The 19,347-nt window shown below is 38.3% G+C and overlaps 1 protein-coding gene across 1 annotated transcript in view; it reads right to left on the bottom strand.

Annotated features, from left to right (window-relative positions):
• Positions 1-5,928: 5,928 nt before the first annotated feature.
• The window catches only part of LOC124722853 (omega-amidase NIT2), a 34,066-nt gene continuing 20,647 nt past the window's right edge, over positions 5,929-19,347 (bottom strand). The window contains exons 4-6 of the mRNA XM_047247979.1: positions 11,459-11,627; positions 11,146-11,379; positions 5,929-6,300 (exon numbers count right to left, since the gene is read on the bottom strand). Of these exons, the coding sequence (XP_047103935.1) occupies positions 6,206-6,300; positions 11,146-11,379; positions 11,459-11,627 (498 nt within the window). The 3' untranslated portion in view covers positions 5,929-6,205. The remainder of the gene's footprint in view (positions 6,301-11,145; positions 11,380-11,458; positions 11,628-19,347) is intronic.

Below are 19,347 nucleotides of genomic sequence, written 5' to 3' on the forward strand. Positions count from 1 at the left end.
GGCCTGCAGTGAGCGAAGAAACGGTTGAACGCGTGCGGGCAAGTTTCACGCGTAGCCCGCGGAAGTCGATGAATAAAGCAAGCAGGGAGCTAAACGTACCACAGCCGACGGTTTGGAAAATCTTACAGAAAAGGCTAAAGCAGAAGCCTTACCGTTTACAATTGCTACAAGCCCTGACACCCGATGACAATGTCAAACGCTTTGAATTTTCGGCGCGGTTGCAACAGCTCATGGAAGAGGATGCGTTCAGTGCGAAACTTGTTTTCAGTGATGAAGCAACATTTTATCTGAATGGTGAAGTGAACAGACACAATGTGCGAATCCTCACGCATTCGTGCAGCAAATTCGCAATTCACCAAAAGTTAACGTGTTTTGTGCAATCTCACAGTTTAAAGTTTACGGCTCTTTTTCTTTCTATATGGACATGCTGGAAAATTGGCTCATGCCACAACTGGAGACCGACAGCGCCAACTTCATCTTTCAACAGGATGGTGCTCCACCACACTTCAATCATGATGTTCGGCATTTCTTAAACAGGAGATTGGAAAACCGATGGATCGGACGTGGTGGGGATCATGATCAGCAATTCATGTCATGGCCTCCACGCTCTCCCGACTTAACCCCATGCGATTTCTTTCTGTGGGGTTATGTGAAAGATTCAGTGTTTAAACCTCCTCTACCAAGAAACATGCCAGAACTGCGAGCTCGCATCAACGATGCTTTCGAACTCATCGATGGGGACATGCTGCGCCGAGTGTGGGAGGAACTTGATTATCGGCTTGATGTCTGCTGAATCACTAAAGGGGCACATATCGAACATTTGTGAATGCCTAAAAAAACTTTTTGAGTTTTTGTATGTGTGTGCAAAGCATTGTGAAAATATCTCAAATAATAAAGTTATTGTAGAGCTGTGAAATCGCTTCAATCATTCGTAATAACCCTGTATACACACAGTTTGTCATCTGCAAAAGGATTCATCTACATTTTATTTTATCTATGTCAATTTCTTGTACTGACTTGTACTATGACCATGGAGATATGCTCCTCAGTTTGGACCTACAGAACTAGATATGTAACAAAAAAATAAAAAAATAAAAAAGAATCTATACTTCCTGAAACCCATCATCAAAAATAAATAAATTGTGTTGTAGACTGTGTTACTCAGACAACTTTAATATCAAGGCACGGTTCACCTGCTGACTGTGTATGATCCTTATCCTGAGAACCTTTTCAGAATCACGAAAGAGTATGTGAATGTAGAATTGATGGATTCGCAGATTATGTAGTATTCTACTGTCCCCTGTAAAACAGATACAAACAAGAGATGGAATGAAAGTATCGATTAAAATATTACAGTCAAATATCCAGAATTACGAGAAGTTGTAAATAACACAGTAGATGCCATTTCTAATCAACTGCAAAGAAAGTACTTCTTTGGATGTCACACCAACCTGTAAGACAGATTTTGAAGGCATCACATTCCCAATTTCAGTGTCAGACAAACTGAAAGAGTGAATTATGATGTAATTAAAGGAATGGCACTTGCAGAAATGCTAGGGGATACAACACATTGTGCTGGAGTGCCTGCTTTGCTTGCATCAAACACAATGTCATGACCATCCATGGCCATTGTCATCATCTACTGAAATGCCAACAGCCGCAGGCAAGTGCAGTGGATGACCCCTGAACATTTACCTCAGAACTAAGCAATGGATTCGAATTTAGTATCTTTAAAGTATTTTGATAGCTTTATTTATTTCTAAAATGCAAGCAGTATTTACTGTGTGATATTAACCTATCACAGACTTTACTACTGGAACCATGCATGAATTTCACAGATTTGGTGAAGTATGCCAGTAGCAGTAGGTCTAGTTCCTACTGCAAAAAACACTATACGTGTATGAGTAGATCTGAAAGTTTCCAAGACATTCTCACAATTGGCAAACAGGTGGTGGGAAACAGTGGGTGAAGATAACTTTTTCTTTTTTTAGTAGAGTAGACTTATTCATAATTAGTTATTGTATATAGTGTTCCTTGTTTGTCTTTAATACTGTAAATTTCTAAAGCCTAATTAACTGTACATCATATAAGATGATGAAATAATTTTGGTCTTGTAATTTCGAAACTTTAGTGAGCACAATGAAAACAATTTTTGAATACAAGGTAATGGGTTTAATACATGCAACAATTCAAATGTAGACCAATAAAAACTGTATTTCATTTGACACTTCAGTTTTATGACTCCTGAGACGACATGTCAGCCATTACCCCAAATGATTGTAGCAAATAAGAATTATTAGCACTGATCGACAAGTAGTTCTGTTCGTGGGATGCTTTGTTCAGAACATCAGTTGTGTCAAATACTCTCAGTATCTGTCACTCAAGGAGTAGCTGGATTTCATATTCTGAGGAGGAGATATTCACACTCCAAAAATGTTTGTTTCAGTTTATGTCTAAAATTCTAGAAAAGCAAAGCATTAAATATAAAAACTACTTAATGGTGGGTTGTGGATGATACTTTGTATACCCCTATAATTTCTCCTTCATTGTTCCAGTCACAAATGGTGCACAGGGACAATTGTTGGTAAGCCTGTGAGTGAGCTTGAATCTGTCTAATTTTACCTCTGTGATCTTCTTGTGAGATATACATAGGAGGAGGCAATATATTGGTTGACTCTTCCAAGAAAGTACACTCACAGAATATGCCTGAAGATTTTCTCTCTGTTGAGAATTAAATGCCATGTTCTAATTGCTAGCAACTCTTCACTCCAGCCACAAAGTTGTTCTTATATTCTAAATGCTGGTATGTTCTTAGTTGGGCAACTGTGAATACTTTTGATGTCCATCATTCTGACATTCATGTTACAGAGAGATTTCTTTATTATTGTGTACATGGTATTGTGGACCATAACCAAAAATTACCATCAGATCATACAAACAAAAGTCTAGGTGATTGAAAAACGCCTGATGTTTCTGGCCATTTATGATCAAATAAATATGTATGTCCACTCCTGCTAAATTTGTCTACGCTCTTATGTCCATTTGAAATCTGACTTCCTGGTTGAAAATGAAAATTAACAAGTATAGTTTTGTCAATGACTGAGAATCTGGAAAACAGTAATAATAATGTTGATGTTCATGCCTATAGACCTGTATTTCTGAGCTTGTTTTCCTTTGTGACTGTCATACAGTGGCTATATGACCTTTCATCTTGCAGTAACGGTGCATCACTTTGCAGAATGGACAAGAGGTAGTACTATGACTTAATATAGTCAGAGCATGGTGGATTTTGTAGCAAAACTGCATCTTATTTGTGCCATAGCAAAACTGCATCTTTTTTGTGCCATAGTGGACACAATGTTGAGTCGAATTTTTCCTGCTCATGAGAGTCTGGCTGCTTCTCAGTGTTTGGCTGCTGTCACCTTGTGCTAAACATACTATCCATTTACTGTCCTGACTAGTAAAAGGAACACTATGTTATTCCTGGTTTTACATATTCTGATGAACTAGAAAGCAGATTTCTGATTTTTTGCAGTTTCTAAACTGTACATTATCTGTCAATTACTATTTCAAATGACTTAAAATTGTTGAGAGCTTCTGAATATGTAATTTAGGGAAGAGTCTATAGATTTCAGTGCCTCTTGCTGTATTTCCTTTCCTAGAGCTAGGCATAGTACTACAACTTGGATTAATGTATTCGTATCAGATTCTTGATAATGCTGAACTGCAATCAATAATGGTAAAGTCTGCACTGGTTGCTGTGAAAGCTAGTGGAATTTCATTCAAGAGACGACAACATTGCTTAACTACATAAGTATGTGCTTAACTTGTTACATATTTCATTTAAAGACAAACCTACAGTATCAGCTAAGGGTGCTTGTTTGTAAAGAAGACTAAAGATCTCTCGGTTTGGCTTATATGAAGAAAACGATTTTTGAACTTCATCATGCGTTACCTTGAAGGTGGCAAAATGTTGCCACAGATGGTGCAACTATGAATCCCAACCTTCTTTAAGAGTGGTCAAGACATGCAAACACTAGAAGCGGCACGTGAGATAGTGAAGTAAATGTCTAAGTTTGCTGTAGCTTGACAAATAGGTCTACCTGCTGCTGTTGGGATTGTCACTGTTGTGACATGTGCTGTTGTTACAGTTTATAGTGTTTTCCTTGACATGCCAGTTGCTGTTGATGTTCTAAGAATGTGAGAAATGCCTGATGTATTGTTTGGCACTTTTTTTATCCAGGGGGGACTACATGAGCTTTACACTGTTCTGCACATGAAAACCCATGACGTTACTGTCCTTGTTGATCACAGGTGAATATTGAAAGCCCTTAACACATCTGATGTAACTGTAGTAACAGTTAATCAGTAACATATGATTGGCAGCTACACTGAATACTCATACATAGAGAAAACTGTGTGTAGTACAGTGCTGGAAGTACACTGATAAAATCACTGAATAAGTGTTATCAAAAGAGAACCCATTAAGGTATCTGGTCATCATAAGTAGTGCACAGAGAAAAATATGAATGAACATCTAAATCATAAACAAATGGTGCACAGAAGCTGTCATAGAATAACAAGCCACGACAATACTACATCTTAAACGCTAGTGAGACCCAAGCGAGGCCAGCTAAGGTGGCGCAAGCTTATTTATGTGCATACAATGGTGGGTGGCTCTGCCCAGAGGACACACCTCCTGTGAAGCAACTGGTGGTGATGTATTTGCCCTTTACAGCAAAACTGTTTCCATTAGCTCTGTTTCTGTGTCAGCACTGATGTTACTGGTCGCACTAGTACACCCATAGACTATCCACAGACGCAGCAACAGAACACTGGTGGCACTGAACCTATTTCTCTATAAAATGTTAGTTGGGAAATATTTTGTTGCAACAGTTGGCATTTGTCCCGAATTCAGTCCGTGTTTTTGCTGATTACTTGTTCATGATGTTTCAATGATGGAAAAAGTATTGTTACATGGTAAAAATGCACTTGACCATGATGTGCAGGGAGTAAATTACTGAACAACAAATACTTTAGTACATGTTCTTCCACTGTATCCAAACAACACAAATTTTATTTACATCTCGATATTTGCAAAGTCCCTCTACCTTTTAGTAGTCAGCAGTACAACAGCATAAATATGGAATCCTACACTATTTAAGAAAGAACTAAATCCATTAAATAATGAGACAGAATTTCTGACTAGTACTTACCTTAAGGAGTGAAATATTTACATACAAAAGTAAAAAATATATGATGGTATCAAAGCTTTCAGAACTATTTATTCCTTCCTTGGGGAGGAGAGAAGGCTGAATTGGTAAGTCACACAGATCCAGGGTGAGGCACACACCTGAAGTAAGGATGTGGGTGGGGTCTGAGTGACCTGCCCCTCCTTTTTAATGAAACGTGTTGCTCTTCTTTGGAATTTTTCTATTTATAAATTCTGTCTGGTAAGAGTCAAAGACTATCATTTTCACTCTAGAATATCAAAGCTCCATGCTTTACTGTACTTTTTTAATTAAGTTAATAACATGTAATAGCATAGTCTATGACCTTACACCATTCACACTGAGATCTAACTCAATAAAAATCAAATAAATGAATGATAGCAGACTATGTGAAAATTGTGACTTTGTTGATAGATAAATCCACAGTTAAGAATTTAATCATGATCTTTAAGATCCATAGATAATTTCTTCAAGAAGCTTCATGCATAATTTTACAATTTAGATGACATTTTCTTTCTAACAATAACCAAAATTAATTTTCTGGTGGAAACTGGGATTTTCATAAAATCACCAAAACCAGTTTGTTTTGAGTTGACACAAACAAAAAACTGAAAATCTCTTCAGAAACACCAGAGGAATTACAGCTGATGACTTTTAGGAGGGAATGTAATTGGTGACATCATCAAAGTCTAGAAAATACAAATTTTTTGTTCCTGATAAGGCATCCCAACAGAAACATTTATTTTCAAATCAAAATTCATTCACAATGACACCATCCCTTAGATACATCATATCAAAAATATTATTTTAGATTGTTTTCATATCAGTAGATCAATGGCAGTTACAGGTGTAGTACGCCAGTTGAACAGCAGAGATTCTGAATACACAGTACAGATTTTCCATTTCATTACAAATTATTTGTAACTACACAAAAGCATGGCACCAAACAAATAATTTTACACGGCAAAAATCAGTCAGATTTCACCTTTTTTAACAGTGTCATACAAATCAGTTCGTCTCTGCATAGAAACTGGTATCTGTTGCCTTACTTCTTTCACAGTGGATAAATCTGAAAATTATTTTGTGTTTAAATTAATGAACATAATCAGTTCAAAAGCAACAACAATAAATAAATTAGAGACTATTGCAGTCAAACTGGAAAAACAATAAGGATGTTTCTTTCATGTGCAGTATATTCATTCACGAGTTGTTAAATTAGCAGTGTATACAAATCTATGGAGAAAGCAGAGGAGAAAGGAGGATAAAAACAATGAATTCTAATGGTTGAATGAGTGCAGGCGATATGATGGATGGTGAAAAGTAACAAGAACCACACGCAAAAACCGGAAAATTTTTTAGGGTAAACCAGAAAAATGAAGGTTCAGGAATAACAACATACAGCTGTTACATTAAGTTCAATTTAGATCACATTTTTGTTTTGTTAGTCACTGTTCATTTTGTGTATTGGAAAAGTAGCATTTTCTGGTTGTGGAGTAAAGGTTACTTATGTTCATCATCTGATAACATGACAGGTGAATTTTATGGAACAATAACTGAGAAAGTGCTTGCTTTTCAATGGAAACTAGTCACACACTTATTTTTCAAATGCAAGTTAAATAATTATAGATAAAGGAATCTTTTATATGTGTGCATATGTATTCAACGCAGTGTTAGAGAATATTAAATGTCTTGTCGGATGGTAGAGTTCAAGAGTGAATTAAAGAACTCTGCCTTAGGCTGCTACTACTACTCTGCTCAAGAATATTTTCACATGAACGTGATGTATTCTAATTTAAAAGGGTTATAACATACTTAATATTATTATTGTAATACTACTATATTTGATAAAGTTAAGTTTAGCTATTGTATTGTACTTGATGAGTATCTTCACAGGGATTCTTAAAATTAGTATTTATGTTATAATTCAAATTATGTAAATACTCTAGGAGTAAAGGAGACCATTCATGAAATAGCAGAGGTGGTGAGACAGGCACACGCAAAAGAGAAAGAAAATCATGTTTGGTGCATGCATTAATGCAATACCTGTCTTATGTTCCCAACAGAACTGGAAAGTGATGTTAATTCACTTGCTATTATTCTACTCTTCTTAAATAACTACACTCCTGGAAATTGAAATAAGAACACCGTGAATTCATTGTCCCAGGAAGGGGAAACTTTATTGACACATTCCTGGGGTCAGATACATCACATGATCACACTGACAGAACCACAGGCACATAGACACAGGCAACAGAGCATGCACAATGTCGGCACTAGTACAGTGTATATCCACCTTTCGCAGCAATGCAGGCTGCTATTCTCCCATGGAGACGATCGTAGAGATGCTGGATGTAGTCCTGTGGAACGGCTTGCCATGCCATTTCCACCTGGCGCCTCAGTTGGACCAGCGTTCGTGCTGAACGTGCAGACCGCGTGAGACGACGCTTCATCCAGTCCCAAACATGCTCAATGGGGGACAGATCCGGAGATCTTGCTGGCCAGGGTAGTTGACTTACACCTTCTAGAGCACGTTGGGTGGCACGCGATACATGCGGACGTGCATTGTCCTGTTGGAACAGCAAGTTCCCTTGCCGGTCTAGGAATGGTAGAACGATGGGTTCGATGACGGTTTGGATGTACCGTGCACTATTCAGTGTTCGCTCGACGATCACCAGTGGTGTACGGCCAGTGTAGGAGATCGCTCCCCACACCATGATGCCGGGTGTTGGCCCTGTGTGCCTCGGTCGTATGCAGTCCTGATTGTGGCGCTCACCTGCACGGCGCCAAACACGCATACGACCATCATTGGCACCAAGGCAGAAGCGACTCTCATCGCTGAAGACGACACGTCTCCATTCGTCCCTCCATTCACGCCTGTCGCGACACCACTTGAGGCGGGCTGCACGATGTTGGGGCGTGAGTGGAAGACGGCCTAACGGTGTGCGGGACCGTAGCCCAGCTTCATGGAGACGGTTGCGAATGGTCCTCGCCGATACCCCAGGAGCAACAGTGTCCCTAATTTGCTGGGAAGTGGCGGTGCGGTCCCCTACGGCACTGCGTAGGATCCTACGGTCTTGGCGTGCATCCGTGCGTCGCTGCGGTCCGGTCCCAGGTCGACGGGCACGTGCACCTTCCGCCGACCACTGGCGACAACATCGATGTACTGTGGAGACCTCACGCCCCACGTGTTGAGCAATTCGGCGGTACGTCCACCCAGCCTCCCGCATGCCCACTATACGCCCTCGCTCAAAGTCCGTCAACTGCACATACGGTTCATGTCCACGCTGTCGCGGCATGCTACCAGTGTTAAAGACTGCGATGGAGCTCCGTATGCCACGGCAAACTGGCTGACACTGACGGCGGCGGTGCACAAATGCTGCGCAGCTAGCGCCATTCGACGGCCAACACCGCGGTTCCTGGTGTGTCCGCTGTGCCGTGCGTGTGATCATTGCTCGTACAGCCCTCTCGCAGTGTCCGGAGCAAGTATGGTGGGTCTGACACACCGGTGTCAATGTGTTCTTTTTTCCATTTCCAGGAGTGTATTTTTTTCACTTTCATCTGACTGTGTTTGTACACAGAACACTGTACATACAATATTTCTCATTAATTTATTTTTCAGGTGGTACTGATTACAATGATATAGTTAATTTTGCTGGAAAGCATGTTAATAAAGCAACTGACAGTTGAAATTATTACTACATTGTGTAATGGTCAAAGTAATAAGAGCTAAGGAGAAGTTCTGAAAGAATTGACATCACTCATTAGAAAGCCCTCAATTCATTCTTTCTGGCAACCTCTTTCAGTTTTCCAAAAACTAATTTAATTAGAAACTAACTACCTGTAATTAGAGATCAGTCACACTCAACTTTACTTTTGTGAATTGAGCCACTGTACTTGTTAAATTCCACGACTGTACTTTATATCTGTGTTGCTGTAATTTTTCTAAACCAGATAACACTCTTCATTATTTAGTTAAGCCATTACTACTGAGTCCAGTGACTGTGTGATTTGACACCAACTTTGTGATGTCTACCTGTCAGAGTACATATGTGAAATTGCCCTGTATACACTTAACCATGGTCAGTCTGATTTGGAGGTGAGAGTTGACTGACACTGGTCACCATGTTGCTATGAATGTTAATAAATGTGGAAAGCAGTTATGGTAATTATATTGAGAAATCATCATAAAACTAGTTTACAGCAATTTGGTGAACTTCTGCTGATGGGACACTGAGAGCAATTCAGTGATCACAGGATAGTACACTTACAAACTCATGTGGTGTGATAAAGTTCACAAGCCACTATATTCACCTGTGAGCAACTGAAGTGGAGAAATGTTCTGTGTTTCAGAAAGAGCAATCCCATCACCACAGTGAAGGGAATAGTTAAACACGTCATATGACTCACGTGCCACAATTATGCAGCAAGGCATTCAAATACAGTTAGATCATGTAGTCATGTTGTATGGGATATCTGATCTCTGATGACATGAAGGCTCTGGATTTTTTGCTTGTTACAATGTCAATGGCATACCCCGGGTACATTGATTTGTGCTAAATTGACACAGCCAGAGGCAAATGCCACGGGCTACAACAATACGTTTCCAACTATTGCAGTTTGTAACAGCAGATACCTAAGCCACTGTACAGGAGATCATTCACAAATTCAGTGTTGAATAGCAACAGATGAACAGCAATGCCATCCAGAACCAGCACTTTGCTCCAGGGCACAGAAATCACCATCACATAGGTATAGCTCCACTTACTGCATGTTATAGGATACAGAGATTAACAGTGACTCCGAAGTATAACCGCTTGATACTTAAAGCATGGAAAAAGGTTGTCTGTAGTCACAAGTTGTGGTACATGTGAGTACACACTGAGAGCTGAGAGGAATAGGAGTTCATCAAAAACTATATAGGGTGACACATGCTGTTTACTGCAGGGCAGGTGGTGGAGGTATTCCCATGTGGAGGATGTTTGCATGGGATGATTGGAGCCCCTGATATCTGTGCCATCATCTCTCATCAGTTATCAACACAAGAATGTACTTTTTGATCATGTGAATCCTCACATCATCTTACAGGTGATCTGTAGCTTCAGCAAGTCAACACTGTGTTCATCACCATCAAGCTGGATCAGAATGGTCTGAAGAACACTCCACAGTCAGAAGGGCGCTTTGGTGATCCCCAGGTTATCTGACTATTATCTTATTGAATGCAAATAGCATGCCATTGAGCAAGAATCTCCAATGAATCTCTGTGAGTTGTGGATGGTGGCTGAGCAGTTATGAATCAGGATAATGCCCCAAAACTTAGATGTCTCCTGGAGTCTGTACCAAGATGCCTTGCCATTGCATTCCAAATGAAATGGCTTGGTATATGCCACTAATTAACAGTCTTTAATTCAGTTGCTCCTAAGTGTATTCTCTGTAAAGTCACTGAAAAATTTAAATTTCATCTCATAAACCTTAGTTTGCAGTTGTACATTTTAAGAAGTTAAGGTAAGAATTTAATGAGGCAATCAAAGCAGTCTTCATCTGGTTACTTTAGCCTCCTTGCTGAAATTCTACTTTACAGTTATAGTTAATTTTAGTTTTCTCTTGCTTCATAGAATGAAACATCAGTGACTGAAATAACAAAATTTCAGAGAAAAGGATTTAGGATTAGTGTGAATTGTATCAATGATATTCATGGACATCTATATCTTATGGTCAGTGTATCTTTGTTGAATATGACTTTGTAAGTGTATGTCTTACCAATTATCTACAGATAAACATTTAGGGTAAACCACAGGAAAATGTTGTCAACTTATTTAAGACTGAGTTTCAAAAATTGTGAAGTAACTTAATGTAGACAGAACATTTAGAAGATACTTGACTACATAAGACATCACATTTTTCTTGTAAAACGTACCAATATCACCATACAGAATTTCTTCTGAAAATTCTCCTTCAACTACTACTTTGCCCCAGGGATCAACAAGAGTAGAATGGCCCCATGAAGTATAATCTGAACCTTTCTCAGTCAATGGTGCAACACCAGCAACATACACTTGGTTGTCCACAGCTCTAGCTCTCTGTAGCAGCTGCCAATGTAAAGGTCCCGTTGTCATGTTAAATGCTCCTGGATACACCAATAGCTGACAACCTAAAATATAGGAATACTTTTTTACAAATGTAACTTGATGAATATAAGTATACTACCAAAACTGCATAACAAAACATACCCATGTTTCTATAGATGCGAGCCATTTCTTCAAATCTAATGTCATAGCATATTCCAACACCTATTTTACACATCTCTGTTTCAAATACAGTTAGCTGGTTTCCCGGTGATAGTGTCTCAGATTCCTTGAATGTTATTCCACCAGGTATATCAATATCAAAGAGGTGGACCTTAGAAACAGAAAACAAAAATATTCTTTAAACATTGAGTAGAAGGAGTAATTCAGCAGTACACATTGATTGTGATTATTATTACAATTAATTTTACATGACAGGTGCATTCAACAATCAACGTGCCCAACCATACAGTTGAAGAGAGAACTTTTACACAGCAAAAAATGAATAAGATGAATTCTCATTTCCTTTTTTATTCAAAACATAGATAAGTGTTACTAATTCATATCAAATAAGCAAAACAAAATGGTACTACTTACTCATTGTCCCACCACTATAAATGATAAAAACATTTTCAGAGATCAGCTCAAATCCATATATTAACTCAACATTAAAAATTACACAACCATAAAAATCTTAAAATCATGAAGTCTAATATGCACCAGACAATACACAAATGCAGAATGCTCAGTAGAAACAATGGCAGTGATGATCTGTGGTACAAACTGTTACTTACAGACTAGTTCTGTACCTATTTTAATGCATGAAAGGAATACAAAGAAGGTAATCCTTCAGTCTGAAAAGTATCCTGTACTGACAATAAAAAAGTGACATAAACTCTTTTGAGGGAAAGGTTAACAATAACTCAAATACACTACTCTTTGAGTACTTTAAGTTGAGTCTTGCATGTGTGTAGGATATCTAGCTATTGAGCCATGTGTATATGTAGAATACTTGGCTACTAAAAGGAGGTAAGGGATAGGATGTTAATGTAATGGCATGTCAAGTAACAGGCTTGAAAATGTTGTTCCTAATGATGCATAAAACAGCCACAACTACAAAAAAAGTTATGGTATGCCTGACCAACAAAATTGCACATAATGCATCTTGAGATTTTGAACAAACAAAAAAAATAAAAAATTGGTCAGTAGGAGCAGCAACAATATATTGCTGGCAGTAAAGGCAAAGAATAAATGGGAGGTGTTGTAACCCTATATAGTGAGCATGCACAATCAATCAGCACATGCCTCTGCAGCCAGCCTACAGTCCTTATGTATTTTTACTGCTCCTCGAAGCCTAGGAGCTGACAGCTTCATTGGTACCAGTGTTCTCTTGGTATATACATTAGGAAATACTTTTGTGGTCATGAGAATTTTCCTAATATTTGCTGCATATTTGGCTGTTAAGTCAAACATCCTTTTATGTATATTGTTCTCATCTAGAAACTGATGAGATAAAGAATTCTCATTTCCTTTTTTATTCAAAACATAGATAAGTGTTACCAATTCATATCAAATAAGCAAAATAAAATGTTACTACCTACTCATTGTCCCATTGTCCTCGATGGTGAGTGTTCATCAGAGGTGAGGGTATCATCTGGAGTGCCCCTAGGGAAGTGTGGTAGGTCCGCTGTTGTTTTCTATCTACATAAATGATCTTTTGGATAGGGTGGATAGCAATGTGCGGCTGTTTACTGATGATGCTGTGGTGTACGGGAAGGTGTCGTCATTGAGTGACTGTAGGAGGATACAAGATGACTAGGACAGGATTTGTGATTGGTGTAAAGAATGGCAGCTAACTCTAAATATAGATAAATGTAAATCAATGCAGACGAATAGGAAAAAGAATCCCATAACGTTTGAATACTCCATTAGTAGTGTAGCGCTTGACACAGTCACGTCGATTAAATATTTGGGCGTAACATTTCAGAGCGATACGAAGTGGGACAAGCATGTAATGTCAGTTGTGGGGAAGGCGGATAGTCGTCTTCGGTTCATTCGTAGAATTTTGGGAAGATGTGGTTCATCTGTAAAGGAGACTGCTTATAAAACACTAATACGACCTATTCTTGAGTACTGCTCGAGTGTTTGGGATCCCCATCAGGTCGGATTGAGGGAGGACATAGAAGCAATTCAGAGGCGGGCTGCTAGATTTGTTACTGGTAGGTTTGATCATCATGCAAGTGTTACGAAAATGCTTCAGGAACTCAGGTGAGAGTGTCTGGAGGAAAGGAGGCATTCTTTTCGTGAATCACTACTGAGGAAATTTAGAGAACCAGCATTTGAGGCTGACTGCAGTACAATTTTACTGCCGCAAACTTACATTTCGCGGAAAGACCACAAAGATAAGATAAGAGAGATTAGGGCTCGTACAGAGGCATATAGGCAGTCATTTTTCCCTCATTCTATTTGGGAGTGGAACAGGGAGAGAAGGTGCTAGTTGTGGTACGAGGTACCCTCCACCACGCACCGTATGGTGGATTGCGGAGTATGTATGTAGATGTAGATGTAGATGAACTTAATATGCATACTAGTCTCCAATATAACAACAGCTAACTTAGATTTATCAGCTTGCATTATAAGCACACCATTATCCATAAACTTCCTATAGATATTCTTAACAATAATATTCTCTGAGCACCATGTCATCAAAAGAGTCAGAAGTACTCAAGTCCTCTGAATAAGACATTACTACTTTGTTTACACCTACGGTTACCTCGCTGTGCAGTGCAGTAGGCAGCAGCCTGCCATCTAAGGTCTAAACTGTATGAGGTATTAGTAAACTTAGCTGTGATGCTATCAAATGTGTGTTACATGAGAGTGCTTTGTCCAGGAGTTTCAGTTCATTATGGTAAAATTGATATTCTGTAAGTTACCTGTTTCAGAAAAAAATCTGATACGGGTGTACTATTACTGTACGGAATTCTACCACAAAGTTTTTTTTTTTTTAATTTTTATTTTATTTTGATGGCCTCGCACTAAGGGGTTCCTGACATAACATAAATATTGGTCTATATGCTGCATAACCAAGTCAATCTGTTGGTTGTTTATCAGCATCAAGAGGAGGAGGTGTGCTTGATCCAAGTTCCTATTTATACAGCCCTTCTTGATGTACAATGACCATAATTCATTGTATATACAAAATAACATAATGTTGCGAGAGTTTGTTACTGAGACCAAAATATTTATATGAAACATGTGTTTTACACAGTTAGAAAAATACTGTTTACTGAACTGAATATTAGCTGGCACTTTCACTACGCTTTTCTTTAAGTTCAAGGATTTGAAGTAAGTCCATTTTACCATGCTAGGCAGTTTTCAACATGTAACTTTAAAATCAGGACAACCACAGTTGAAATTCTGCATGATTAATAAAAACTTTTCCACACAGGCTGTTTAAGTCCTTTATTGAAAGGTTTCTACCAGTTTTGATTCTTAAAATACATCATCAGGTGACCTGTACATTGGAGGAATAACATATTTACTCCTCAGAATAACCAATTTTTTTTAAAAAAAACTAAGTGATCATAATCACATAAAGCTGCTAAGACTAATACAATTACATTAGCTTTTAAATCATTGTATTATACAGGAAAAACAGTTATTGCCAAGTCCCACTGTTCATCATCAAATCAATAAAAATAAGGAACTCACTGTAAAGTAATGGTCCAAGTTAAAATGATTGGGCCCAAAAAGCAACTTATTAAATAAGGGCATATCTCAGTAACTATGGTAAAAAAAAGAGTAAATATGTTATTCCTCTACTGTTCAGTTCACTTGATGATGCATATTTTAAGAATATGAAACTGATCGTGACCTTTGAACACAGAACTTTAACAGCCTGGGCGGAAGACTTATTATTCAACATGCATAATTTCAGCTGTGGTTGCCCTCCTTTTATAATTATGAATGTGGATGCCACTGACTAATAATGAATGTCTGTTTGTTGCCCTAAAGGATGAGGGCATTACTATCATCTGTTACGACAGTAAGCCCACCGATGCCGTAATCCAAGGCACAGGAAAGTTGAAATTTCTAGGTAAATGTCATGGGTACAGTGCTCAAATGGTGGTGCAGTTGACCATGTAATACAAATCAAAATCTCCAGTAGTGACATTGTACCTAACCTACACATGGAAATTGACTGCTGCACTGTAAATAATGAATAGAAGGATACCAGAGAACTTAAGCTGAACTTGCCAATACCATATCAGGAAATAAGTTCTATCAGTAACTTCTTGATAACTCAGTTCACTTTCTGGAGTTACATGAGCTCTGGCACAGTACTTATAGATATTATATGCTATCTTTGTAAATACTATAAGTATAATATAGATTGTTTTGAATTCATATTCACTACATTGTGTGATGACTGCTGCAAGCAAATATGTGTTAGGAAGACTATTGTAAATCAGCAACCAGATAGGGACATAGTGCAGTGTCATCCTGCTTGAATGACATTGAGACACAACAAAGATATAATTTTTTAAAGCTCCAGTATGCCTGTTAGGCATGTCTGAACTGAAACTAGATATGCACAGTGTGAAGATAAATCACAGCTTCTAAATGCTATAGCTAAGATAGACAAGGTGCAAAATAAATTGTAATCATGATATGAAGTGTCAATTATTGTAAAAGTAAATGTCCATCTCACTCGGGCAAAATATTTGTAATCATGGTAGAAAGCATCCATCATTGTACAGTTATTATGTATTTTCTTCAGCTAACCAGAATTATAATCATAGTAGGCCATAATTAACTGTGCAAAAAAAGTATTCATTCATGCTAAGGCAAGCTAACAGAATAAAACTTACATAGAAATTTGTAGTCACAGAGGACAGAGCCAGCACGAGGAATATAACAACCGTGTCACCTGTGGCACTCCAGTTGGCCACAGAACAGCAAGTCAGAGTGACTTCATGTATAGCAAGCCTCAGTTTGAGACTTATAATTTACTATGACTTTGCTGTGCTCCATAATAGCCATGTGTGCCTTCCTCCAAGGGAAGCCTAGCACACTTTCAAGCATTCGCTCAGGTGAGCAGTAAAGACTGTTACTCAAGTACTGTCTTTTTTTGCTTGTATTTTATTGACTAAGTTCTATAATGCTCAACACATTCAGTTAGCCAATACCACAGTTAGCTAAGTGAACGGACTTCCCTGTATATTGTCAATCAGTGTCTAGACCATTCACTGGACACAACAGTGATAGTTCTGATACTTGGATGTTGGTGATAGTCCAACACTTTTCTCACTGAAGAACAACTAGAAAGTTTTTCAGTTCTGATGTCTATTTTTCAGTATTTGAAGGCAATGTCCCACTCAAAACTTGAATAAAAAAGAGACCATCCTTTACAAAGGGTTCATGTATTTTTTCAAGGTTTTCTGTGCACCTTTAATCTGAAATGTACATAAAATTTTATTATGTAAAATAAATGGGTCCAGATTACACTGTATTTTGTCATGTGACATCTCAAAGAACCAGAAACTTATTTAACTAGCGATCAAGACACATTAGAAGTTAAGATGCACCCCACTCTGATAATGACTTTATAAATATACCCACCACCACTACAAGCTCCATTTTAAGTAGAAATGGAAACTTGGATATTGGTTGCATGTCTTCATTCCAGCCACGTACACTGGCATCACATGGGCAAAGTCTCATGCAATCGTATGGACTCCCAGCTTTCTATGTACACCAGTTACTGTGGAACTCTAACCTCTCTGTGACGTACTTGTAACTATCTTAATGATCCACCCGAAATGGGACACTGTCTTGGCCTTCAATTCAGGAGATATGCAAATACCAGGGCACTAGTTAAGAGACGTAACTTATTACATAATAGGTATACAAAAAATAAATCCAGAGATATTAACAGAAATGTGCTCAACCACTGGAAGGGCAATGAGTGAAGTCTTCCATGACTACCATAATGAATGATAATTAAGGAACTGTTTCAAAACAGTACAAAGTTTTGCTTATAGGATGAGGCCGTTAGTGACACAAAAATCTGTGTCTAGACATTTGAACAAGACTAAAACTGATAAAATACAAAGCAAAAACAGAAGTCAAAATGTTGAATTCTGTGTTTGTATGAATAAATTGCATAGTAATCAACAGTACCGAAATTGAGAAGCTACCTAAGCTTAATAACGTTTCATGGAACCTTTGTCAAGTTCTATACAGGATTTGCAAATGAATTGCCTCCACTATTGATCATATATACTACCAATCTCTTGAACACAAAAATATTTCCAGTGACTGGAAAAGAATACAGGTCACTCTAACCTACACAAAAGGAAGAGGAACTGAGTCACAAAACTACCATACCATATTATTCCCATCTTCTTGTAATAGAATCTTAGAACACATTCTGAGTTCAGACTTAATTACCTAACTGGAAAAAATAACCTTCTCCAGGGAAATGAGCACATGGTCTGAAAAGGCCGAGCTTGGAAAACACAACTTGTTCTCTTCATATGGCTGTTGTTGTGGTCTTCTATCCAAAGACTGGTCTCATGCAGCTCTCCATTCTAGTCTATCTTATACAAGCCTCTCCATCTACAAGTAACTACTGCAATCTACAGCCTTTGAGCCTGCTTACTGCATTCATCCCTTGGTCTCCCTCATTTTTACCCCCACACTTCCCCATTACCAGACTGATGATTCCTTGGTGCTTCAGGATGTCTTCTATCAAATGACTCCTTCTTTTAATCAAGTTATGTAATAAATTTCTTTTTTCCCCAACTTGGTTCTGTAGCTCCTCATTAGTTACTCTATCTACAATTCTAATCTTCAGCATTCTTCAGCCGCACCAAAATTCAAAAGATTCTATTTTCTTCTTCTCTGAACTACTTACCATTCACATTTCACTTCTGTACAAGGCTACACTGCAGATAAAAACATCCAGAAAAGACTTCCTAACATTCATAATAGATTTTAACACCTTCCTCTTTAATGCCTCATTTGCTAATATAGTCCCCTCAGAAATGTCTGATTTAATTTGAATATATTGCATTACCCTTTTGTTAATGTTCATTTTATAAGCACTTTTCAAGACACTATCCATTCTAGTCAATTGCTCTTCCAAGTCCTTTTCTGTCTGACAGAATTAAAATGTCATTTGCAAACCTCAAAGTTTTTATTTTTTCTACTTGAACTTTAATTCCCTTTACAAAGCTCTAGTTGGTTTCCTTTACAGCTATCTCTATATACAGACTGAATAACATTGGGGATGTGCTACAACCCTATCTCACAGAATAGTCTTTTGTATGTGGTGGGTCCACAGCCTCAAGATGTAGCTACATTTCTCTGGAACCCAAACTGACCTTCCACAAGGTAAGCCTCTACCAGTTTCTCTATACTTCTGTAAATAATTTGTGTTAGTATTTTGCAACCACGACTTATGAAACTGATAGTTTATTAATATTCACACCTTTCAGAACCTGCCATCTTTGGAATTAGGAATTAGAATTATTACATTCTTCTTGAAGTCTGAGGGTATGTCACCTGTCTCATGTATCTCACACTTCAGGTGGAATAGTTTTGTCCTGGCTGCATTCCCAGGATTCTCAATAATTCTTGGGCTATGTTATCTGTTGTGACTCGCCGATCTTTCAAAGTGCCGCCACACAGTTATGCGTGTCCTCTACATGCGGTGCTGTCTGCCAGCCATGCAGCAGCAGCGCCACCTAAGCGGCCAGCCAGCCAGCGGCTGCTAGACTTGGACTCAGTTATGATTTTACTGTTAAAGTGTACACACATCTTATTCTGTTTACTTGATCTGTGACTTTCATGTATTGCGTCTTCCTTGAAATATATTTGTTCAACTTGAAGTTATAACAATTGGCAACGAGGTAGTGTTTTTTCTTTTCCATCGTTGACCCACGTGTTTCCATGGATACTTTAGAGCAACTATTGCAAGGTCTCATAGAACAGCAAACGCTTCTCACAAATGCGATTCGTGATTTTGTCACAGCATCAAATGTGGGGCA

This window comes from Schistocerca piceifrons, chromosome X (assembly GCF_021461385.2).
Source record: "Schistocerca piceifrons isolate TAMUIC-IGC-003096 chromosome X, iqSchPice1.1, whole genome shotgun sequence".
Lineage (NCBI taxonomy): Eukaryota > Metazoa > Arthropoda > Insecta > Orthoptera > Acrididae > Schistocerca > Schistocerca piceifrons.